Source organism: Syngnathoides biaculeatus, chromosome 13 (genome assembly GCF_019802595.1).
Source record: "Syngnathoides biaculeatus isolate LvHL_M chromosome 13, ASM1980259v1, whole genome shotgun sequence".
In the NCBI taxonomy this organism is placed as follows: domain Eukaryota; kingdom Metazoa; phylum Chordata; class Actinopteri; order Syngnathiformes; family Syngnathidae; genus Syngnathoides; species Syngnathoides biaculeatus.
This window is the reverse complement of record NC_084652.1, coordinates 19,002,562-19,027,551: the sequence shown is the minus strand read 5'-3', so window position 1 is coordinate 19,027,551 and position 24,990 is coordinate 19,002,562. Positions and strand designations below refer to the sequence as shown.

At 45.1% G+C, this 24,990-nt stretch overlaps 1 protein-coding gene across 2 annotated transcripts in view; it reads left to right on the top strand.

Moving 5' to 3' along the window:
* The first annotated feature begins 405 nt into the window (after window positions 1-405).
* The window catches only part of LOC133511339 (vasoactive intestinal polypeptide receptor-like), a 33,153-nt gene continuing 8,568 nt past the window's right edge, over window positions 406-24,990 (top strand). For both annotated transcript variants that reach the window (XM_061840151.1, XM_061840150.1), the window contains exons 1-5: window positions 406-564; window positions 3,893-3,986; window positions 8,855-8,968; window positions 24,231-24,340; window positions 24,410-24,507. In XM_061840151.1, coding sequence (XP_061696135.1) covers window positions 499-564; window positions 3,893-3,986; window positions 8,855-8,968; window positions 24,231-24,340; window positions 24,410-24,507 — 482 coding nt within the window. In that variant the 5' untranslated portion in view covers window positions 406-498. The remainder of the gene's footprint in view (window positions 565-3,892; window positions 3,987-8,854; window positions 8,969-24,230; window positions 24,341-24,409; window positions 24,508-24,990) is intronic.

Below are 24,990 nucleotides of genomic sequence, written 5' to 3'. Positions count from 1 at the left end.
TTTTTTGCTGCTGCACTGCACTTTAAGGTTATAAGTTATCTATATTTAACAGCCGTATCTATTTAACTGTCACCATCAAAATATGGATTTCGTTTTAATTTGGAACCCATGAGGCTGAGCAGGTGTAATGTTGTGGAAGGGGAACGTGTACCATGAGTCATGAGCGGTCCTCAGCGGCCCCATTATAACGTCATATAAACAGTGGATGGAAATAATACATTTCAAGCAAGAAAGGATGAAATGCAAGGTGTGTCCAAGGTGTGTCCAGTGGGCCAGAGCAGCTTTCATTGGCTCCTACTAGTCAGTCGTGCAGACTAGAAAAGTGGGAGGAGACGCACTTCTCCACGAGAGCGAGTCTCGCTGCTCCCCCCCCCCCCCCCCCCCCCCCGCGCAAGAACGCACAAGTCAGCCAAGAGGAACCATCCAAGTCTTACACTTATCAATTTGTAAACGAACAATATATTCACTGTTAGGAGAGCAAGACATACCGGTATTTGGATGGATATGTTTGCGGCAGTTTCGAGGGGCTTTTTTATTCTTCTGTCCTGCATGCTGCTGAAACCTGTGAGTACAACTAAAACACGTGTATTCTTTTCAGGAATGCTCACTCGCTCTGCCAATGAACCTTAGTCTATGTGGAACTTTGTACTTATTATATGCACACCAGACAGAGCCAATGAGTGAACAGGGTTTGTTTTGGAGGCATTGCGCGTCGTCGTGACCTCAGGCGCAGCGCAGTCATGCTCCTTAATGTTTTGTTTTAATATCTTCTTGATGTTTTTAATCCGAACAATCGGGGCGAAGACTCTTTTTTCCCCCCCTGCTCGTGTTATTGTAAACTTTTCTGACCTGAAGGACTTTGTTGTCTTGCTCCATCATTGTAACATTCAGCTGTGAGTTCGGCATCACAAACGCTAACAGTATAATGGTGTGTGACAAACACCTATGTGTTTTTATGCCCAGCATGGATCCGGGACGTAATGGTCCCCCCCCAACACGACACCATGGCAACAGCCTCTTTTGTCTGTCTCCTCACTTTCTGGTTACCAGCATCCTTAACCACATCGGTCTCCTGCAGAGAAGCATGTATGATTTATGTCTGAATTTAACTGGCAGGCCGAAGCCCTAAAATAGCAACCTTGTTTAAACATGGACTGAAGCAGATGTTTATCATTCACAGAATGACAACACAGTATATGATTAACTCACAATGTTTTAATTGGAATAAAACACTGAAGAAACAAGAATATCACAAAAGGCGTGTCACCCCACACTAAATAACTATCCATCCATTTTCTTAGCCGCTTATCCTCACAAGGGTCGCGAGGAGTGCTGGAGCCTAATCCAATTGTCAACGGCCAGTAGACGGGAGCAAAAAATGTCTTCTCAATTTGACTCAACACAGAAAAGTTTATTGTGAATTGTCTTTACAAGATTATTAATTTTTTCACATCAGCGAGTTAAAAACGAAACAAGAAACGAATACCGATCTGATAACGTGTTCATTTACTATGTGTACTGTATACCGAGTATCTTTATAAATATTCCCTGGTCAGGTCAAACCAACATTACAATTTGACATAAATAATGGGTGCCAACTTACTGTAATTAAATTGTAATTCAATTACTTCACAGACACTGAAACTTTAGAGCATGATTCCACAGAATCAGAATGTTTACATATAACCATTAGTGCTAGCACTAGCTTTCTTAGTTACTTAATGTTTTGTTAGATATTTCTAAGCCGTAATTTGTCTGTAGTCAGCTACTGGCTCAATCAGATTTGCCGCTGTGTTACCTAAAAATTTGCACTCACTTTACCTCTGTAGTGTAGGAAACCACACATAACAACAGAGAACAAGATGACATATATGACGCAAGTAGGGATTGAATGGGCTTGTTAAATCATTAGCCTGCGGACTAGTGAGCATGATAAACCGCGAACTTTCCCTGACACATCTTTGTTTGATCTACATGAGGCGCAAGGAGTGAGGCTGTAGAGTATTAGACAGACCCAATGCCGGTCCGCTGGTCCACGACGAGCCCGCTAGCAGCTAATAACTATTACCAGCTTGTAGCCAGCCAGTTTGCAGTGCAACTACTCGACTCGCCATCAGTTTACTCCGTGTGCAGCGTGTGGTGTCACCACGACAGAAAAACTGCAGCACTAATAATACTTAAAACCTTCAGAGAAGATGCATTTTGTGGATTGTAACATGATAGCTAACTGCACAATGTAGTGGTAGAAATTGGTCGAGCTGTTATTACTCAGTAACCTGTAATTGCGGAGAACAGCCATAGATAGAAAATAGAGGCTTTTGCTTTTTTTCAGAAGTCTTGCGGGATGGGAGTTGTGTCACTATTTTTCACACGATTGGGCAGGAGCGGGAGTGCCAGGAGTGGGAACGAAAGTCATCAGGAGCAGGCGGCACTGGAAACTAGCTATGACAACAAAGTCATGGACGGGACTGAAAACTGGAAACTGTGGTTTCTTGTCCACTCTCCGTAACGTTCAAGATATTAATAAAAATGGAACACGATTGACTGGGAGTAGAAATGGAAGTTCATCGATAAGTCCCCAAATAAGAGTAAAAATAATAATCAGAACTTAAATGTAATATTTTGTCCTATAAATAATATTTTTCTTCTTTTTCTTTCGGCTTGTCCCATTAGGGGTCGCCACAGCGTGTCATTTTTTTCCATATAACCCTATCTCGTGCATCTTCCTCTCTATTACCCATTGCCCTCATGTCTTCCCTCACAATATCCATCAACCTTTTCTTTGGTCTTCCTCTCACTCTTTTTCCTGGCAGCTCCATCCTCAGCACCCTTCTACCAACATACTCACTCTCTCGCCTCTGAACCTGTCCGAACCATCAAAGTCTGCGCTCTCTAACCTTGTCTCCAAAACATCCAACTTTGGCTGTCCCTCTAATGAGCTCATTTCTTATCCTATCCATTATTAATATTATTGTCTCTGTCTGTCCCAGTATTTATCACTTCTTACTATTACTATAGTTATTTTCAATGAGGAAGAACCTTACGCACAGCCCCTGCTAAAAGAATTCAATAGAAATTCTATAGAAATCTATATAATTTGTACAGAACAATTTGTTCTGTAGAACTTTTGCTGTGATTTTCTATAGAATTTCTACAGAACAAAAATGCTTCTATAATAATTCTATAGGACTTGGGTCCTAAAGTTCTATAGTTCTTTAGAAATTCTTGAGAAATGTTCTGTACAATTTTTTTTTAGCAGGGGCATAGTAAATATGAATGTACAGCAGCCTGTACACGTTTTATTATTGTCTCACGAAGGAACATGTTTACAAATTAATACTGCTGATACAGTTATTATTGCATGAGAATGGAATTCTATGCTATTCCAACTTGAATATGGTGATCCACACTGGCCTGAAATGTGTAGCTGATGGACTCTGATTGTTGTGAGGAGTCACATACAGCACATCACTGGGGCGGGCTGGGGGTGGGGGTCTCCGTGTGGGGAAGTTGGAAATCGTATGGATTCATTTTGTGACTGACAAATGCCACATTTTTAGTCTAATTTATGTCCAAAGAGACGACTAAGTCGCCGCAATGAATCTGTGTATGGTAGTTGTCCCCTTGTACATTCATTGCCATTGTCGAGGGTTCTTTCCACCACTTTAAAACACACAAATATAAGGAATATTATGGTTGAATTACTGTCCGGAAATTCATTTTTGTGTCTTGTATATGCCAGATGAAGAGCCTCACAGCCGCTCTGCTCTGGTTCATACCAGGAGACAATAAATGAGGTTTCACCTTGATATGTAAAGCACTCAAAAAAAGAACCTTCATCTCCTCCCCTGCACATGAGGACTCGGTGAGCTGAAAATTGTTTGCTTTGCAGGTGCTTTCCATGCAGAATCAGATGTGTGAGATGATGAAGGAGCTTGACAAGGAGAGGCATTTGTGTGAGGCTCAAATTGAGAACAAAACATCAGGTATGTCCAGTTTTCCCATACCCATTCTTTATTTTACCCTAGCCCCATCTTTATTTCGTGATTCCAAAGGACGGTCAGGTTGGATGTGACTAAACAGGCTCAAAAGACAACAAACGCTGTTCAACACCCCCTGGCATTATCCCTTGCATGGTTGCACATACTTTTACTCCTCCTGCCAGACCCTCATCGTGTGTGCTTAGCTCAAATTCCTAAATAAACAAACGGTTTTATCAGAGGTTTCATGTTCTTGAAGTGCCCTTTATAGCAAAAATATGATGCAATTGTACTTTCAAATAAAATATTACAAAACATTTTCTAGGTTTATAATGAAAATAATGCCTTACTATACAAATACTTGTGGACCAGTCTGGACACGTTGCTGGTCTATGAGCTAGGGGGGTCAAGATGAAGATATTGAGGTTCTCGCGACAAGTGACCAGGTCGGATGGATTAGAAATAAGATCATCAGGGGAACAAGTGAGGATACATGTTTTGGAGACAAAGACAGAGGGAGAGACCAGCCGTAGACGATGCAGTCCCACCTCCCACTTCAATATCCTGAGCACACGTTCATCTGTTCCATGTTTCAGAATTTTTTTGCATAACTTGCTATTATCTAACGAGGAGCTGAATGGTAAAATTCACAACAGGTGTTTGTTCTGTGAATCGACCAAAGGAATTCCAATAATGTGTTTTTCTGTGACTTCCAGTCACTCTGTATCTTTGTTGCAACCTGCAAATGACACTGTGACACTTTAACCTCAGTGACTGTTTGTTAATTAACAAGCTAAACTAAGCGAAATGTGTGGCATGCTATATACTAGCAGTATGCAGCACATAATTAGATGAGATTGTGAGAATACCCCCTGTGTTTTATTCTCAGCAGAGCCTAAATGGGGGCATCACATCTCTTCCATGTTCAAATACATCTGGGTCATATGCATTTCATTGGTCCTCTTGTTGATTCCATCAGCTTTATCACCAGAGTAATGCCATGTAATGTCCAACTGCCAAACATGAATCATTTCACAGATAAAATAATGAGCAGATGAAAGTTGAGGTGCCATGACCCACTTCTGTATCCTGAGATCAAATGCGCCGTGGAAAGTCCCGGCAAACTGATGAATTCAAATCAGAGTGTGTAACAAAGGACACGTAGCTTTTTCATTAATCATGGCGGGAGCTTAGTGTTAACTAAGGTGATCAACTGTTATGGATCTGACATTCTGGCTGTCATGGGAACACTGATGCTCCACCTTTATTTTTTCCACTTTTGTAATGATGTTATGCGCCCCAATCAAGCCCCCAGGAGAGAGTTCAATACACATTTATCATGAACTGAATGTATCACCAGTTTGACACTGGCCCCAAAAATTGACCTAAAAACAAACCAACAAAGAAACATTAAATATTTGCTTTCCCTTCTTCTTTTTCCTTTCCGCTTGTTGCGTTCGGGGTTGCCACAGCTGGTCATCTTTTCCATGTAAGCCCATCACCTGGATCTTCCTCTCTTAGGCCAAAGGCCATCATGTCTTCCCTAACTACAGCCATCAACCTTATCTTTGTTCTACCTTAACTAGCAGCTCCATTTTCATCCTCCTCCTACCAATGTACTCACTCTCTCCCCTCTGGATGGCTCCAAACCATCAACTTCTGCTCTCTTGAACCTTGTCTAATTTTGTCACGTCCCATCGGAACGAGAGTAGGACCCAAATGCAGGACTTGGAAGACGCAAGGTAGTTCCAGAAGAGACACGTTTATTATATGCAGAGGTAGGGGATCGAGCAGGCAATCCGGTGCAGCAACGGTAGTTGGGACGTCGGGTGAAGAGAGCAGATGAGCGGACAGGCAGGAGTCGGTACACAGGGGAACAATCAACGCAGGCAGAAGTATCAAAGGAGTCAGGCTTACAAGGTTGGTCGGAGAACATGCGAAGGTCGGTACACACAGGTTTGATCAGGGATACCGGAGCACACGAACGGGACATGAAGACAACGAACTGGCGCCGGCCAGTTGTCATCGCGGTCATATAAATCCACAGCATAATCAGGCTGCATGAGGCGCAGGTGTGCACCTCCCAATCAGCGCACCTGCGCGGGCACCCGCACAGCTCGTGCTGGAGCGGCAGGATCATGACAAATTTTGGCTTTCTCTCTAATGAGCTCATTTGTAATCCTATCCAACCTGCTCACTCCTAGCTAGAACTTCAACATCTTCATTTCTGCCACGTCCAGTTCTGCTTCCTGTTGTCTCTTCAGTGCCACCGTCTCTAATCCGTACATCATGGCCGGCCTCACTAGTGTTTTATAAACTTTGCCCTTCATCCTAGCACAGACTCTTCTGTCACATGATACACCAGACACCTTCCGGCAGCTGTTCCAACCTCCTTGGACTCGTTTCTTCATTTTCTAAACACACTCACCATTGCTCTGTATTATTGACCACAAGTATTTGAAGTCGTCCACCCTCGCTATCTCTGCTACCTCTTTCCCCTCCGCCCCTCTCATTCACAGTCCAAGGGGATTCAAGTCTAACCTCATCTGTCAGCCTATCCATTACCACCGTAAACAGGAAGAGGCTCAGAGCTTATCCCTGATTCTGTCCCACCTCTACCTCATTTTTTTCCATCACACCTATGGTACATCTCACGACTGATCTTCCCCCATACGTCCTGCACAGTACTATTCTAACAAACTTCTTTGCTACTCCAGACTTCCCCATGAAGTACTACAGTTCCTCTCTTGATAATCTGTCATAGGCTTTCTCTAGATTCACAAAGACACAATGTAGCTCTTTACGTCCTTCTTATTAACATCTTCAAGGTAGATAATGGGCAGCACATTGGAGCAGCTATAAAGCTTTGACCTCACAGTTCTGAGGACCGGGTTCAATCCCAGCCTGCCTGTGTGGCGTTTGCATGTTCTCTCACATTCCCAAAATTAATTGGACACTCTAAATTGCCCCGAGGTGTGATTGTGAGTGCGACTGTTGTCTGTCTCCTTGTGGCCTGTGATTGGCTCCAGCACGCCAGTGACCCTTGTGATGACAAGCGGCTCAGAAAATGGATTAATGATCAGGGCAAACAATGCATCTGTGATACTTTTGTACGCATGAAGCCATACTGTTGCTCGCAGATACTTACTTCTGTCCTAAGTCTCACCTCCACTACTCTTTCCCATAACTCGAGTTTATGGCTCATCAACGTTCTTCCTCTAAAGGTCTCAGGACACTACATATCGCCTTTGTTCTTAAAAATGGGCACTAGTTCACCTTTCCCCCATTCCTCAGGCATCTTCTCATCTGCTAGAACTCTGTTGAACAAGTTGCTCAGAAACTCCACAGCCACCTCTCCAAATTGCTTCCATACCTCCACAGGTATGTCATCAGAACCAACTCCTTTTCCATTTTTAATCCTTCTCTAGTGCCTTTCTAACTTACTAACCCTTACTAATCATTGCCACTTCCTTGCCCATCACAGTTACCTCTTCTACTCTTTCTTCTCTCCCATTTTCTTCATTCATCAACGTCTCAAAGTATTCTTTCCATCTATTTAGCACACTACTGGCACCAGCCAACACATTTCCATCTCTATACTTAAGCACCCTTACCTGCTGCACATCCTTCCCATATCTATCCCTCTTTCTGGCCAATCTGTTGCGATCCTTATCTTCTTATTCCGTGACCAACCTGGTGTACATGTTGTCAAATGCCTTTTGTTTAGCCTTCGTCACCTCTACCTCAATTTATTCCTTTCGCCTCTCCTCAGTCCTATCAGTGTCCCACTTCTTCTTTGCTAACCTCTATCCTTGTATGACTTCCTGTATTTTGGGGTTCCACCATCAAGTCTCCTTCTCTCCTTTCCTAGCAGAAGACACACCAAGTACTCTTGTGCCTGTCTCTCTAATCACCTTGGCTGTCATAGTCCAGTCTTCTGGAGCTCATCCTGTCCATCGAGAGCCTGTCTCACCTGTTTTGCGAAAGGCTGCACAACATTCTTCGTTTCTCAGTTTCCAGCACATGGTTCTCTGCTCTACCTTTGTCTTCTTAATCTACTACTCATCACTATAGCCATTTCCATCCTTTTTGCAAAGTCTACCACTGTCTCTCCCTCAAAGTTCCTTTCCTGGATGCCATACTTACCCATCACTTCTTCATCGCCCCCGTTTCCTTCACCAACATATCCAATACAATCTGCACTAATCACAACCCTCTCACTGCCTGGGATGCTCAGAACTATTTCATCTAGTTCCTTACAGAATTTCTCTTTCGGCTCGAGGTCACATCCTACCTGTGGGGCATAGCCGCTAACCACATTATACATAACACCCTCAATTTCAAATTTCAGACTCATCACTCGATCTGATACTCTTTTCACCTCCAAGACATTCTTAGCCAGCTCTTCTGTTAAAATAACCCCTACTCCATTTATCTTCCGATCAACTCCATGGAAAAATAATTTAAACCCTGCTCCTAAACTTCTAGCCTTACTACCTTTCCACCTGCTCTCTTGGATGCACAATTTATCATCAGCCTTTTTCCTAAAAATCATGTCAACCAACTCCAGAGCTTTTCCTGTCATAGTTCCTACAGTCAAAATCCCCACATTCAGTTGTGGGCTCTGTGCTTTCTTCATCTCTTTCTTCAGAAGAACCTGCTCTCCACCTCTCCTTTGTCTTCAACAAAATATTTATTTTCCCTCACAGGGTAAAAAAAAAATCTTCTTATAAATGAGCCACTGCTCATCTTGACAGTTTAACTTTTGAACAAATGACAGTACAGCTTTGGCATCCAGGGGCTTTACTAAGGTGTTGTGACTATGCATGCGGCTACTTTATTTTTACTTTATTCATTTTATGTGTCCCATCCAGGATGCAGTGGCACGTGGGACAAAATCACCTGCTGGCCAAATGCTGATCTTGGAGAGATGGTCACCATCCAGTGCCCCAAATATCTCTTCTACTTCTCCAGAGAGATTCCAACACGTAAGAATCATGTATACAAGACTGCATTTTAGCCAATACTAAAACTGCTCTCCTAACATTAGACACATTTTAATGTCGACAGTGGTTCTGTTAAATCAAGCTTTAAATCAAGGGTTGCGTCAAGAAGGGCATCCGGCGTAAAACTGTGCCAAACATATATGAGCGTTCATCATACGAATTCCATCATGGATAGGTCATGGCCCAGGCTAACAACACCCGCCCCCGGCACTGTTAATCTGCAAGGTGTAGGTAGAAATTCAGATAATGTAGCTCGAAGACAAAAAAAGGAGGAAAGCTCCTTAATCGGCAGAAGAAAAAGAGGAATGCATAGACCCTACAGCTGTGTGTAGGAACTTTGAATGTTGGGACGATGACAGGAAAAGATCAGGAGTTAGTTGACATGATGATTAGGAGAAAGGTTAATATATTGTGCGTCCAGGAGAGCAAGTGGAAAGGGAGTAAGGCCAGAAGCTTAGGAGCAGGGTTTAAATTATTTTACCATGGAGTAGATGGTAAGAGAAATGGAGTAGGGTTTATTTTAAAGGAAGAGCTAGCTAAGAATGTCTTTGAGGTGAAAAGAGTATAAGATCGAGTGATGAGGACGAAATTTTAAATTGAGGGTATTATGTATAATGTGATTAGCGGCTATGCCCCACAGGTAGGATGTGACCTAGAGCCGAAAGAGAAATTCCTGAAGGAACTAGACGAAGTAGTTCTGAGCATCCCAGACAGAGAGAGCGTTGTGATCGGTGCAGATTTAAATGGACATGTTGGCGCAGGAAACCGGGGTGATGAAGAAGTGACGGGTAAGTATGGCATCCAGCAAAGGAACTTTGAGGGTCAGATGGTGGTGGACTTCGCAAAAAGGATGGAATTGGCAGTGGTGAACACTTATTTCCAGAAGAGACTGGAACATAGTGACCTACAAGAGCTGTCATGAATGGGACTCAAGAGCGGACCCAAATGCACGACTTGGGTGACAGGCAAGCGGTAAGGAGAAAGTCTTTATACGTTCCAGAGTCGGTAACTGGGGAGTCAGCACAAACAGCAGGAACAGGAGCGACAGGCGTTGGTCGGTACACGAGAGGTTGGCGTCAGGAATGCGGAAGTGCGGGAACGAGGCATGCGAGGCGACGATCTGGCGAAGACCAGTCGTCCACTAGGTCCTGTAAGTACCAGGGTTAATCAGCGGAGATGTGGCGCAGATGTGTGCTTCCTAATCATTGTCGGTCTGCTGGGACACGCCCAGCCAGGGCTGCAAAGGCAGGGCCATGACAGTATCCCCCCCTTAACAGCCGGCTCCAGACGGCCCAGGAGCTTCACGGTGGACCGTGTGGAAGTCACTGATGAGGGTGGGGTCAACAATGAAGCGGGAGGGGATCCAGGAACGCACCTCCGGGCCATACCCTTCCCAATCCACCAGGTACTGGACCCCCCTGCCTCTGCGACGAGAAGATAGCAGACGGCGCACCGAGTGCACAGGCCCACTGTCTAACATGTGGGGAGGCGTAGGAGGCTTTACTGGAGGAACCAGTGGTGACGGACGGGTTGAATGGAACCTTCTCACATGGAAGGTGGAGTGGACCGTCATCGACCTGGGAAGTTTTAATGACATGGAGACCGGGTTGATGATCTTGCTGACGGGGAAGGGACCAACGAACCTGGGAGCAAGCTTGCGCGATTCCGGGTGATGGCCTGACGTCAGGCTCACCGTAGCCCCAATGAGGGTGCAGAACTCCCTCCAAAAACGGGAAACGAACTGTGGACCCCTGTCTGAGACGATGTCTACCAGCAGCCCATGGTAGCGAACGATCTCGTCCAGAAGCAGCTGGGCCGTTTGCTTGGCGGACGGGATCTTTGGGGCCGGCACGAAATGGACCATCTTGGAGAAACGGTCGACAATTGAGAGCACCACCGTGTTCCCCTGGGAAGGAGGTAGCCCAGTAACGAAATCCACGAAGATATGTGACCGGGGACGCGAGGGAATCGGCAGTTGCCGCAACTCCCCCATTGGTCGCAAGCGGGAACTCTTGTTGGTCATGCATACCGAGCAGGCATTGACGTAATCCCTCGCGTCCCTACCCTGGTTCAGCCACCAGAACCGCTGCTCGATGACAGAGTGTGTCTTGGTCATGCCTGGGTGTCAGACAGTTGTGTTGGTATGCGCCCAGTCAATGGCGTCCCCCAGTAGTGACATAACCACGAATAAGTGGCCGGGAAGACATCCGGCTGGACCCGTAGTGTCCCTCAAGCCCTCCTTCACTTGTGTCACGATTGCCCAGGTGAACCCGGACACAAAGCAGCCCTCCAGAACTATTGGAATGCTCGCGGGCTCCGTGGAATTCCCCTCGTGGATGCGTGAGAATGCATCCGGCTTGCCATTGTTCGAGCCTGGGCGGAAGGACAAAGTGAAGTGGAAAGCTTTGCGGTCCTCAGATATTCCAGGTTTTTATGGTCGGTGAGAACCCCGAACGGCACTTGTGACCCCTCCAGCCAATGTCGCCACTCTTCAATCGCTGTCTTGACTGCCAGCAGCTCTCGGTCACCCACGTTGGAGTTACGCTCAGCCGGGGTCAGTCTTTTTGAAAGGAAGGCGCACGGGTGAATCCTACCGTCCTTTGCGCACCTCTGGGATAGAACCGCTCGTATCCCAAAGTCTGATGCTTCAACCTCGACCACAACCTGCCGGTCCGCGTCCGGCATTATGAGGATCGGCGCAGTGGTAAAGCTTCCCTTGAGCCTGTCGAAGGCCTCCTGACAGATCCTGGTCCACTGGAAGGTGTTGTGGGGAGATGTGAGAGCGTGCAGAGGAGTGGCAACGGAACTGAAGTACGGGATGAACTTATGCTAGAAGTTTGCGAACCCGATGAACCTCTGCACGTCCTTCCGGCAAGAGGGAGTAGGGCATTGAAGGACCGCGTCGATCTTCCCGGGGTCCATACAAATCTGTCCATCTGCTAGGATAAACCCCAGGAACGAAACGGAAGCTCGGTGGAACTCGCACTTCTCCACGTTCACGTACAGCTGATGTTGCAGCAGCTGTAGAAGCACCTCTCTGACATGTTCGATGTGGGAGGTCAAGTCCGAGGAGAAAATCAGGATGTCGTCAAGGTATATGAAAACGTTTTTACTGACTGTAAGTTAGTGGTGGGGGAGACTGTAGCTCGACAGCATAGGATGGTGGTGTGTAGAATGACTCAGGTACCAGGTAGGAAGATTAAGAAGACAAAAGTAGAACAGAGAATCAGGTGGTGGAAGTTGAGAAAAGGAAGAATGTTGTGTGGCCTTTCGGAAGGAGGTGAGACAGGCTCTAGATGGTCAAGAAGAGCTCCCAGAAGACTGGAATACTACTACCAAGGTATTCAGAGACGCAGGGAGGAGAGTACTTGGAGTGTCTTCTGGTAGGAAAAGGGAGAAGGAGACTTGGTGGTGGAACCCCAAAATACAGGAAGTCATCCAAGGAAAGAGATGACCGAAGAAGAAGTGGGACAGAGAGAGGACTGAGGAGAGGCGGAAGGAATACATTGAGATGCGACAGAGGGCAAAGGGGGCTAAACAAGAGGCATATGATGACATGTACACCAGGTTGGATATGAAAGAAGGAGAAAAAAATCTCTACAGGTTGGCCAGACAGAGGGATAGAGATGGGAAGGATGTGCAGCAAGTAAAGGTGATTAAGGATAGAGATGGAAATATGTTGACTGGTGCCAGTAGTGTGCTAAATAGATGGAAAGAAGATTTTGAGACGTTAATGAATGAAGAAAATGAGTAGAAGAGGCAAGCGTGAATGACCAGTAAGTGGCAATGATTAGTAAGAGGGAAGTTAAAAAGCCAGTGAAGAGGATGAAAAATGGAAAGACAGTTGGTCCTGATGACATACCAGTGGAGGTATGGAAGCAATTTGGAGAGGTGGCTGTGGAGTTTTTGACCAACTTATTCAATAGAATACTAGCTAAATAGTACTAAAAGTGTGCTAGTTCCCATTTTTAAGAACAAAGGTGATTTTTAGAACTGTGGAAACTACAGAGGATGAAGATGATGAGTCACACTTTGAAATTATGAGAAAGAATAGTGGAGGCTAGACTCAGGACAGAAGTAAGTATCTGCGAGCCACAGTATGGTTTCATGCCTAGAAAGAGTACCACAGATGCATTATTTGCCTTGAGGATCCTCATGGAAAAGTACAGAGAAGGCCAGAATGAGCTACATTGTGTCTTTGTAGACCTAGAGAAAGCCTATGAAAGAGTACCAAGAGAGGAACTGTGGTACTCCATGTGCAAGTCTGTTGTGGCGGACAAATATTGTTGTTGTAGAGGACATGTATGAGGGCAGCAGAACAGCGGTGAGATGTGCCGGAGGTGTGTCAGAAGAATTTAAGGTGGAGGTGGGACTGCATCAGGGATCACGCTCTGAGCCCCTTCCTGTTTGTGGTAGTAATGGATAGGCTGACAGATGAGGATGGACTGGAATCCATTTGAACCATGATGTTTGCAGATGATATTGTGATCTGCAGTTAAAGCAGGGAGCAGGCGGAGGAAATATTAGAAAGATGGAGGCACACACTGGAAAGGAGAGGAATGAAGATGAGCTAAAGTAAAACAGAAAATACGTGCATGACTGAGAGGGAAGGAGGGAAAAGAGTGAAGCTCCAGGGAGAAGAGATAGCAAGGGTGGATGACTTCAAATACTTGGGGTCAACAATACAGACCAAAGGTTAGTGTGGTAAAGAAGAGAAGAAACGGGTCCAAGCGGGGCGGAACAGTTGGCGGAAGGTGTCTGGTGTTCTATGTGACAGAAGAGTCTCCGTTAGGATGAAGGGCAAAGTTTCTACAACAGTGGTGAGGCCTGCCATGATGTACGAATTACAGACGGTGGCACTGAAGAAACAACAGGAAGCAGAACTTGAGGTAGCAGAAATGAAGATGTTGAGGTTCTCGCTCGGAGTGACCAGGTTGGATAGGATTAGAAAATAGCTCATTAGAGGGACAGCCAAAGTCGGATGTTTTGGAGACAAGGTTAGAGAGAGCAGACGTCGAAGGTTTGGACATGTCCAGAGGCGAGAGACTGAGTATATTGGTAGAAGGGTGCTGAGGATGGAGCTGCCAGGCAAAAGAGCGAGAGGAAGACCAAAAAGAAGGTTGATGGATGTTGTGAGGGGAAGACATGAGGGCAATGGGTAATAGAGAGGTAATAGAGAGGAAGATGCATGAGATAGGCTTATATGGAAAAAGATGGCACGCTGTGGCGACCCCTAATGGGACAAGCCGAAAGGAAAAGAAGAAGATCTACTTTCATTTACTGTTACAAATCAAGTTGTACAAAGTTGTATACTGTATCGGACTTCAGCATAGAAGATATACATTGATGCAGGTTAAATTTATTACCTTTTATTTTGTAAGTGTTTCAAATATTTTCTACAGTTGAATTTGTTGTATCAACATGCTCACGATGTGAGATTATGACAAGTTTAAGATACTGTATCTTTATGAATGCTGACATTCTACCTTATATATCACATCAATAGGATTAAATCACCTGACATGATGGTCAAAGTAATAATGAGAGAAAAACATTTTTCATCTCAATCCTCTGCTGCATCCTGTGATTAGTGACACACCGTGTGTTTATTTATCCATTTATCCTGCTGTAATCCAGTTTCAGACACTTGGGGTTATAACTAATTATGTACAAGTGATACCATTGAGATTTCAATGCTAGGTAGAGCAGTGTGTTTGAAATTATTCCCAGTGAGGCTTGCGTGGACTGCAATTTGTCATTTTGTGTCATGCCTACGTTCTTCTGTGCAATTATGCTCAAATGATCCTTTTCATCTCCAAGAGAGGCCTCCATTTGGTTTATTACCCTTGAGAAATTAGTCTGTCATAAACATGAATGCATGAAGCTTTAATTTAGCTGTTTGAATGTACTGGGGTGTCGTTTTTTCACGATGCATTTATGAATCAACTTTCACTAATGATAGCTCAAACACAGAGATGCAAGGATTATTGCAGCTTTGTCTAGTTATTTAACAGCCTTTGAAATATAATTCAAATGACTAATTCATACATATACAGTGCATTTTATTTGGTTAAAAGCTTTATCAGATAGAGAATGATATGTGGTGACTTATGTTTAGACATCACCCACCACATTAACACTGGTTGTCTTAGACAAATGGCAGAAACACACCCAGAATAATGAAGTAAATGAATATTTAATATAATATTGAAGGCTTGTATAAATATGAAGTGTTAACGCCACAAAAAAAAAATACCATAAGAAAATAAGTTATGCGGGGCCAAAAGTTCAATGATATTACCTCTGTTGTCCATCTTTGAATGAGATTTTTACACTTTTTAAAATTATGACTAATTAGGACCCTTTTTGGTGTAATGATATAATTGCATATTATATAATCCATCCATCCCTCCATTTTCTACCACTTTTCCGGGTCGGGTTCAGCAGGGATACCCAGACTTCCCTTTCCCCAGCCACTTCTTCCAGAGGGATCCTGAGGCGTTCCCAAGCCATCTGAGAGACAAAGTCTCTCCAGCGTGTCCTGGGCCGTCCCCGGGGTCTCTTTCTTTTGGGCCATGCCCGGAACACCTCACCAGCGAGGCGTCCGGGAGGCATCCGGAACAAATGCCCCATCCACCTCATCCGGCTCCTCTCAATGCGGAGGGGCAGCGGCTTAACACTGAGCCCCTCTGGATGACTGAGATTCTCACCCTATCTCTAAGGGAGAGCCCGGACACCCTGCGGAAGAAACTCATTTCGGCCGTTTGTATCCGGGATTTTGTTCTTTTGGTCACGACCCACAGCTCTTGCCCATAGGTGAGGGTAGGAACGTAGATCAACTGGTAAATTGAGAGCTTCGCCTTTCGACTTAGCTCCCTCTTGACAACAATGGACCGATACAAATTCCGTATCACTGCAGATGCTGCACCGATCCATCTGTCAATCTCCTGCTCCATTGTTCCCTCTCTCGTGACCAAGAACCAAAAATACTTGAACTTCTCCACTTGGGAAAGGATCTCCTCCCCAACCTGGAGAGGACATGCCACCCTTTTCCAACTGAAGACCATAGTCTCGGATTTGGAGGTGCTGATTCTCATGCCAGCCGCTTCACACTGGGCTGTGAATTGCTCCAGTGAGAGCTGGAGATCACAGCTTGATGAAGCCAACGGAACCACATCATCAGCAAAGAGCAGAGATGCGATGCTGAGGCCACCAAACTGGACACTCTCTATGCCTCGGCTGCGCCTATAAATTCTGTCCATAAAAGTTATGAACAAAATCGGTCACAATGGGCAGCCTTGGTGGAGTCCAACTCCCACCAGAAGCGAGTCCGACTTATTGCCGGCAATGTGGACCAAACTCTTACAGCAGTCGTACGGGGACCGAACAGCTCGCATCAGGCGGTTGAAACCCCCCATAGGACTCCCCTAGGGACATGGTCGAACGCCTTCTCCACATCCACAAAACATAAGTAAACTGGTTGGGCGAACTCCCATGTACTCTCGAGGATCCTGCTGAGGGTGTAGACCTGGTCCACTCTTCCACGGCCACGACGAAAACCACATTGCTCCTCCTGAATCCAAGATTCAACTTCCCGACGGACCCTCCTTCCCAGTACCCCTGAATAGACCCTACCAGGGAGGCTGAGGTGTGTGATTCCTCTGGAGTTGGTCACCTTCGGTCACCCTTCTTGAAAAGGGGGACCACCACCCCAGTCTGCCAATCCAGAGGCACTGTCCCCAATGTCCACATGATGTTGCAGAGGCATATCAACCAGGACAGCCCCACAACATCCAGAGCCTTTCTCATCCACCCCCGGAGCCCTACCAACAAGGAGCTTTTCTACCACCTCGGTGACCTCGATCCAAGAGATAGAGGAGGCCGCCTCAGAGCACCCAGACTTAGCTTCCTCATGGGAAGGTGTGTTGGTGGAATTGAGGAGATCTTCGAAGTATTCTCCCAACCAACTCACAACATCATGAGTTGAGGTCAGCAGTGCCCCATCCCCACTATACACAGTGTTGATGATGCACCGTTTCCCTCTCCTGAGAGAGGATGGTGGACGAGAATTTCCTCAAACCCGTTCTGAAGTCGTTCTCCATGGCCTCACCGAACTCCTCCCACACCCGGGTTTTTGCCTCTGTGACCACCAAGGCTGCATTCCGCTTGGGCACCCGGTACCTATCAGCTGCCTCGGGAGTCCCACATGCCAAAAATGCCTGATAGGACTCCTTTTTCAGCTTGACAAAATTCCTCACTGTTGGTGTCCACCAACATGTTCGTGGGTTGCTGCCACGACAGGCACAACCATTTTATGGTCACAGCTCCGGTCGGCCGCCTCAGCAATAGAAGAGTGGAACATCGTCCACTCGGACTCAATGTCCCCCGCCTCCTCCGGGATGTGAGCAAAGTTTTTTTTGGAGGTGGGAGATGAAATTCTTTCTGACAGGGGAATCTGCCAGCTGTTCTCAGCAGACCCGCACAATACGTTTGGGACTACCATGTCGGGGACCGGCATCTTCCCCCACCATCGGAGCCAACACACCACCAGGTAGTGATCAGTTGACAGCTCCGCCCCTGTCTTCACCCAAGTGTCCAAGACATGTGGTCGCAAGTCCGATGACATGACCACAAAGTCGCTCATCGAACTGTGCCCCAGGGTGTTCTGGTCCCAGGTGAACATGTGGACACCCTTATGCCTGAACATAGTGTTCGTTATGGACAATCCGTGATGAACACAGAAGTCCAGTAACAGAACACAACTCGGGTTCTCATCGGGGGAGCTGTTCTTCCCAATCACGCCCTTCCAGGTCTCACTGTCATTGGCAACGTGGGCATTGAAGTCCCCCAGCAGAATGAGGGAGTTCCCAGAGGGGGCACTCTCCAGCACTCCCTCTAAGGACTCCAAAATGGGTGGGTATTCTGAACTGCTCTTTGGTGCATAAGCACAAACAACAGTCAGGATCCCTCCCCCTACCTGAAGGCGGAGGGAGGCTACCCTCTCATCCACCAGGGTAAACCCCAACATACAGGCCCCGAGCCTGGGGGCAATAAGTATACCCACACCTGCTTGGCATCTCTCCCCCGTGGACAACTCCAGAGTGGAACAGACTTCAACCCCTCTCAAGAGGAGTGGTGCCAGAGCCCAAGTGGTGTGTAGAGGCGAGTCCGACTATATCTAGTCGGAACTTCTTTACCTTACTCACCAACTGGGGCTCCTTCCCTGGCAAAGAGCTGACATTCCATGTCCCTAGAGCTGCTTTCTGTAGCCCGGGATCGGATCATCAAGGTCCCCACCTTTGGCCACCGCCCAGCTCGCATTGCACCCGACCCCTATGACCCTTCTCTTGGGAAGTGGGACCCATGGTACCCTTTCAGTCTGTGCCCGGCTGAGCCCCACGGGTGCAGGCCCGGCCACCAGGCGCTCGCCTTCCAGCCCCGCCTCCATGCCTGGCTCCAGAGGGGGGGCCCCGGTGACCCGCGTCTGGGCAAGGGAAATCAAGATCCAATTTTTGTACTCATCATAGGGGTTTTGGAGTCGTACTTTGTCTGGTCCCTCACCTAGGACCTTTTTGCCATGGGTGACCCTACCAGGGGCATGAACCCCCAGACAACTTAGTGCCTTGGATCATCGGAACACACAAACCCGTCCACCACGTTAAGGTGACTGCTCGAGGAGGGGGCATATTAAATAACATAAAAATATATGGCGGCAGGGTGGCGTGTAAAGCGTTGGCCTCATTGTACTGAGGACTGAGGTTCAAATCCCGGCCCCACCTGTTTGGAGTTTGCATGTTCTCCCTTGCCTGTGTGAGTTTTCTCCAGGCAATCTGGTTTCCTCCCACATCCCAAAAACATGCGTTAATTGGAGACTCTAAATTGTCCCTAGGTGTGATTGTGAATGCGACTGTCTGTCTCCATGCGCCCTGTGATTAGCTGGGAACCTGTTCTGCCTCCTGCAGAATGATAGCTGGGATAGGCGCCAGCACTTCTGCAACCCTTGTGAGGATAAGCGGCTAAGACAATGAATGGACAGATGGATGGATAAAAATATTCATCCATTTGTCCATCCCTCTAAAGACAAAAATTTCAATCCATCCATCTATCCATTTTCTTAGCTGCTTACCCTCACAAGGGTGCTGGAGTCTATCACAGCTATCTATGGGCAGGAGGCGGGCTACACCCTAAACTGGTTGCCAGCCAATCACAGGCACATAGAAACAGAGAACAGTCGCACTCACAATCACACCTAGTGGCAATTTAGAGTGTCCAATTATTGTTGCATGTGTTTGGGATGTGGGAAGAAACCGGAGTACCCAGAGAAATCCCACGCAAGCACGTGTTGAACATGCAAACTCCACACAGGCGGGGCCGGGATCGAACCCCGGTCCTCAGAACTGTGAGGCCAACACCTTCCAGCTGCTCCACCGTGCCGCCGGATAAAAATAAGATTAATATAGAAAAAACATGTTTTGGAGAAGAAAACAAGTTGTGTCATTTCATTTGGATCAAATTGTGTGTGTTAGTATTGGTAACTACTCATATCGGGGTTGTGGAAAAGGGTCGTATTTTTGCTACACTGCATTTAAATTGTCTGCCAATGACATGACAATTTAGAGATGATAAGCCACAGCACTTTCAGAAAAACAAGAGTTTGAACTCCAGGCACATCAATTTGAAGGTTTCATCTGTAAGTGATGCCCCCAGCTGAGATGGTCATGTTAAGGGTCCCTTGGCCTCACAGCGGATCACATTCTGCTTCTGATGGGGGACACACAGGAAAGCCACGCCAACTGAGGATTAATCACCAGCAAGTGAAAGGTTCATCGCTGCAAAGATGAGTTTTCCGGCAAGCGTTGATGTGACCCAGATGGGAGATAGTGGGACCTGAGAATGCAGAGAGCGGCAGGAAAAGTAGGAGAAGAAGAAGAATACCCAGATTGGAATGGAGGGGAATATTGAACACAAATGCTAAAAGAGCAGTGACCAGGATTAAGCAAAGGGAGCTTTTAAAGCGAGTAGGGGGTGGAAGGGAGGGCAACTCAATTATGCTGTAAATCAACAAATCATTGCAGGTCTCTGCTCGAGGATCTTACTGTGCTCAGGATATTTCTGGGACTTTGATTCAATCCATTCTGTGGAAAATGCATGGCAACGTTGCGCATTTTATTGAACAAAACATTTCTGCATCTAGTTGAGTTTCTCAAACACACTTTGTCAGTTGCAGTCTTGGAGAGCTTGCTGTTGTCGACACATTCTGCGACTCATTCATTTTAAAAGCCTCTCTCGAGAGCAAGCATTGTGAAACATGGCGCCACAGTCATAAATTTTGCTGTGATAGAGAGGTTGCCATTCTCATGAACTTTTTACCTAGTTGGTCCAACACAAGTATTTCCAGTATTTCCTCTTTTTTTTTTTTTTTAAACATGGCACCTCACCCTGTCGCCAACCCAAGATTGTTTTGTGTTCTGTCATGAATGAGCTGGAGCTAATCATTCGGATGCTTATAGTCTTCCTACATGAGAGGTGAGTTTATAAAAAGCCTGATAAAATCCAAACGATACTGGGTGATTAACTGGTTTGAGCTCGCCTCGTTGTCGTACAAGGCACTGACTTGGGGGATGATGAAAGCATTCTTCTGGCAGCCCCTCAAACATGCCAAATCCAGCGGGTGCACGGGCTACAACAGCAGGGGCTTATCATCTCTTTTGTGTCTTGTCATGTTGTTTGAGCGAGTTAAACCTCCCTCTTCTCGGGTATTTGTGAGTCCGACATATTTTAATACCATCAGTTTTCTAAGAACTGGATTGTTGGCCATTACCCCATCTTGGGCTTCATTGATAATGTCTGTGGAGTGTTATGGTTTGGAAATAACTGGAATGGCGTACATCTAGATTTATGAAGCTCTATTCAGTACGTGGATTATTTTTTCTTTGCTGACAGGGAAAAACATCTTTGTTGACGTGCGACATAAATTTATTACAACACCAATGCCAGCCTTTGCTTCTATTCTGGTTCCAGGTTAGAAGATATTGGTCATTAGTTGTGGATGTCTAATTAATGATTGGTGACTCATATGAACAGTGATGCATTTTGAAGTTCAGATATTCCGAACCAGTATTAAAGATCTAATCTAGAGGACCTGTATTTTATTGGTCTATCATACAAATGTAGCTAGAAGTTCATTAAAAAATATTTTTAAAATTCTCACCACAACAGAAATTAAATAAATTTTAATTTAAAAATAAATAAAAATGTCACGCAGATTCGGCAAGTTCCGTAACTCCCCGGAATATGACGTCACGTCACAATAACATTTAGCCAGAGAGTGAAAAAGCTAGCAAAGATGGTGAGCAAGTGTGTTGTATGCAGTTGTTCTGCATCAAATGCTGATGGAGTCAGTTTACATGAATGGCCCAAAGATGAACAGATAGGCAGGTTATTGACCAGGTTTAGACAAGCGGGCGCATTGGACTTAGAAATCAATCAGTCTGTGTTTTGGGTACGAAGTTCCACGTCAGCTTCGTCAGGTCTCGCCCAATCCTGTCCTTGTGTTACATTCGTCAACTCAGGTTCAAACAAATATGGTTAAATTAAATCTGCATGGGTTGTTTTTCGAACACGGGAAGAATAAGAAAATTCGTCCTCTTCAATTCCTATCTCTTCCACAGTGCATTCCATAAAAACTTCTTCATCACTGCTGTCTATCTCCTCTAGATCCCACTCGCAGTGTGTATGATTGCATGTATAGGAAGCCATTTTCTGGACGTGAGATCACACGGCAGCAGCTTCAACAGAGCCTCGGTTTGAAACAGACATCGGAGGCATTCGGATTACAAAAAAAAGTGCACTTCGACACTAATTTATTTCTGATCTGTTGGGTTGAGAATTTAATTTTTTTTGATGAAAAATTAATAAATAAAATATAGGTCATCTGGAAAAGATCTTTAATTTAAATGTAAAAGTCATACTGTACAACGTGTCTTAAAAAAAAAAAAAATCATCAGGTACAGCTTCACTTCACTCTCTTGACTCACACGTCAAGTCAAATTAAAAATGTTGCCTTTAAAAAGATAGCCAAGGCAAGGGAGATTTATTTTTATTGTTCATTTCATACACAAGGAAACACAATTTGCTTTACGTCATTAAAAAGACAAAACAAACATTTAAAACTCAAAGTACAAAAATAAAACAGAGTTTACTAAAATGACAAAGAGAACATACAGTACTGTTTCTACATTACAAATAGACGCTCATAAAAAAAGATGCACAACCACAAGTGTGACAAAGAAAGAATAGTTTTTAAAAACTTAGATTCCAAACATCCACACTTGGGGCTGACCTGGCTTCTGTTGGCAGCTTATTCTGCTTCACCACCTTTGGTCTGCAGATCTCAGAGCCCTGGTGGGTTTATATTCCATTAGCATTACATAACTAGAATAACACTCAGTAGAGTGCAGAGCTCGGAGAAGATTACACTCTTAATAGGGACATATTATAGAAAATGGTCTTTTAAAGGTCTTGCATACAAATGTCTGGAGTGCCTGCCCACCCATGAAGTGTGAATTCAAACGATCAAGTAAATCTTTCATTGTCTATTTCTGATACATTTAACAAACAGTGGTGGTAATTAAAATTAATTTTTCGAATTGCAAACCCATTAAGAAATGAAAAAAAAAAGAACTAAGCAAACAAAAATGTTTTATTCTGCTCACAGCCAGTTAAATATTGTCATTAAAATCCCGACATAAGTCAACATAACAATTCAAATGAATAATCTTAGAGAAACTCTAACAAAAAAGTGACCAAAGTTTCAGTTTCTTTTTGTGTCTGTATGTTAGTTACTGTAGTAGACAACTTTCTGGTTCTTTGAGAAAGGACGGGTGAGACTACTGTTTGTATTTTGAGGTAGGGAGTGGTTCCGTTTTAATTAACTCTACAGGCAGCAAAATATGATGATGATCTTGTTCAGCATTTGCAACACCATTTCACCAAGTTTAAAGAAGCTTAGTTGTGTTTTTGGCATAATCATGAAAGCGATGAAGTAATTGACAACTCAGTTGAGAGCAGAAAAATACCCTACCTGCAGCCCTCTACTTACATGATAGATGGACGTAATCAAAAATATAAAATAATCAAACAACAAATTAAAAATTGCAAACTACTATAAGTCATGTAGGAACTATTCTGAATGAAGTTTGGGTGTTGCCCCATAACGTATTTTTTCCCCAGACAAATAGTGTATGTGTGCGATGCTCGGAAGAAATTAATATATCCCCATATATTTTGTACATGACAGATATACAACTGGTGTGTCAGTATTTTGACCTGCATAATGGAGATTATGACAAGAAATGCCAGTTTGTCCTTGAGCGAGCTCAAAGTGGCCCCAAAATATTCACAGTTCTTGTTTGTGTTCATCGATCTCCCACCATTGATTCATTTCCAAGTCCTTGTCCAACAACTCCTCGTGGGACTAATAAAGTATTTATTCTGCTATTCTCAACTCTTGGTTACTGTATTTTCTGATCTTTGGTTTCCTATCTCAAGAGCCCCGGTCGGTGTACGTATTCTGAGCGCTGCAATCTTCTGTGTTGTACCTCATGAAGCTTTTCCTTATAACGTCGGGTCAGCTCGGAATTTGCATGTTCTCCCCGTGCCTGCGTGGGTTTTCTCCGGGTGCTCCGGTTTCCTCCCACATCTCAAAAACATGCACTAATTGGAGATTCAAAATTGCCCTTAGGTGTGAATGTGTGCGCAAATGATTGTTTCCATGTGCCCCGCGGTTGCCTGGCAACTAGTTCAGAGTGTGCCCTGCCTCCTGCACAAAGATAGCTGGGATAGGCTACAGCATTCCCGCGATCGTTGTGAGGATAAGCAGCTCAGATAATGGATGGATGGATGTCTGGTCAACCATTCCTTTGACTTGTGCCCCAGCGGGCAGGGCAGATTAAAAAGTCCTCCGTGCCCATCGAACTTCCTGGGATGTTTTTCAAGTTGTGTGTAATTAAGAGCTAAATGGGGGCAAATGCATGTGGGAATTGTCCTGATATCTTTGAGCTGGTGAGACCTTTGATCCTTATTCAGTCATGCTTCACATTTCCTTTTAGTATTTGGAAGCTCTCCAGTGAGAATTCATCTCTGTGCAACATAAATGCAATGGCAGCTTTGCCTTGCGACTCACAAAGCTGAAGTCAACCCACAATACTGAGCTGCACTCCTCTCTGTCATTCTGCTCACTTAGGTAACCTGTCCAAGACCTGCACTGAAGATGGCTGGACTCCGATTAGCATTGACTCCTACATAATAGACTGCGGCTATAATCCCAATAGCACCGTGGATGATGATGATACGGTTGGTATGGCAACCCGAGTTGGTTTCACTCCACGTTTTCAGCGACTAACTAAATGTGTCTTCTCGCAGGGAGATTTCTTAGGTGCTGTCAAAGTGGGTTACACCATCGGTCACAGCGTGTCGCTTATTTCTCTCACCGTCGCCATCGTCATACTGTGCCTCTTCCCGTAAGGAGATGCTTCTTAATGTCAATCAAACACCTTTTTTTCACTTCCCGCCACTGAAAGCAATATAACCTAGCTCATTTCACATCTAACGTCCCGAGGTTTTAGTGTTTTTTATATTGTGCACCCAAAGTACATTGCGGTGTTGTTGCAGGACTGGTCAAACAAAGACATACGAAAGCTGAAAGTAACTATAAAGTCCGACCACTTAGACAGGGTGCTGGCGGTGTTCACAACGCGTTTCCTCTTGACCTTTTGTTTGCACACAGAGAGCATGTGTATGCATGGATAAATGACACGAGCACAAATCATTAGCGTAAGTGGCCGGGGGGTGGGGTGCGGCCACTGATAAACACGTCTCTGTTCTCAGCCGTGTGTGTGTGTGCGTAGTGTTAAACAACAAGGGTTATGTTTACATCTCTCTGTTCTAAAATGCCAATGGTTTTTGCTTTGGCAGACACACACACAGGATGTGAACGGTGTTTT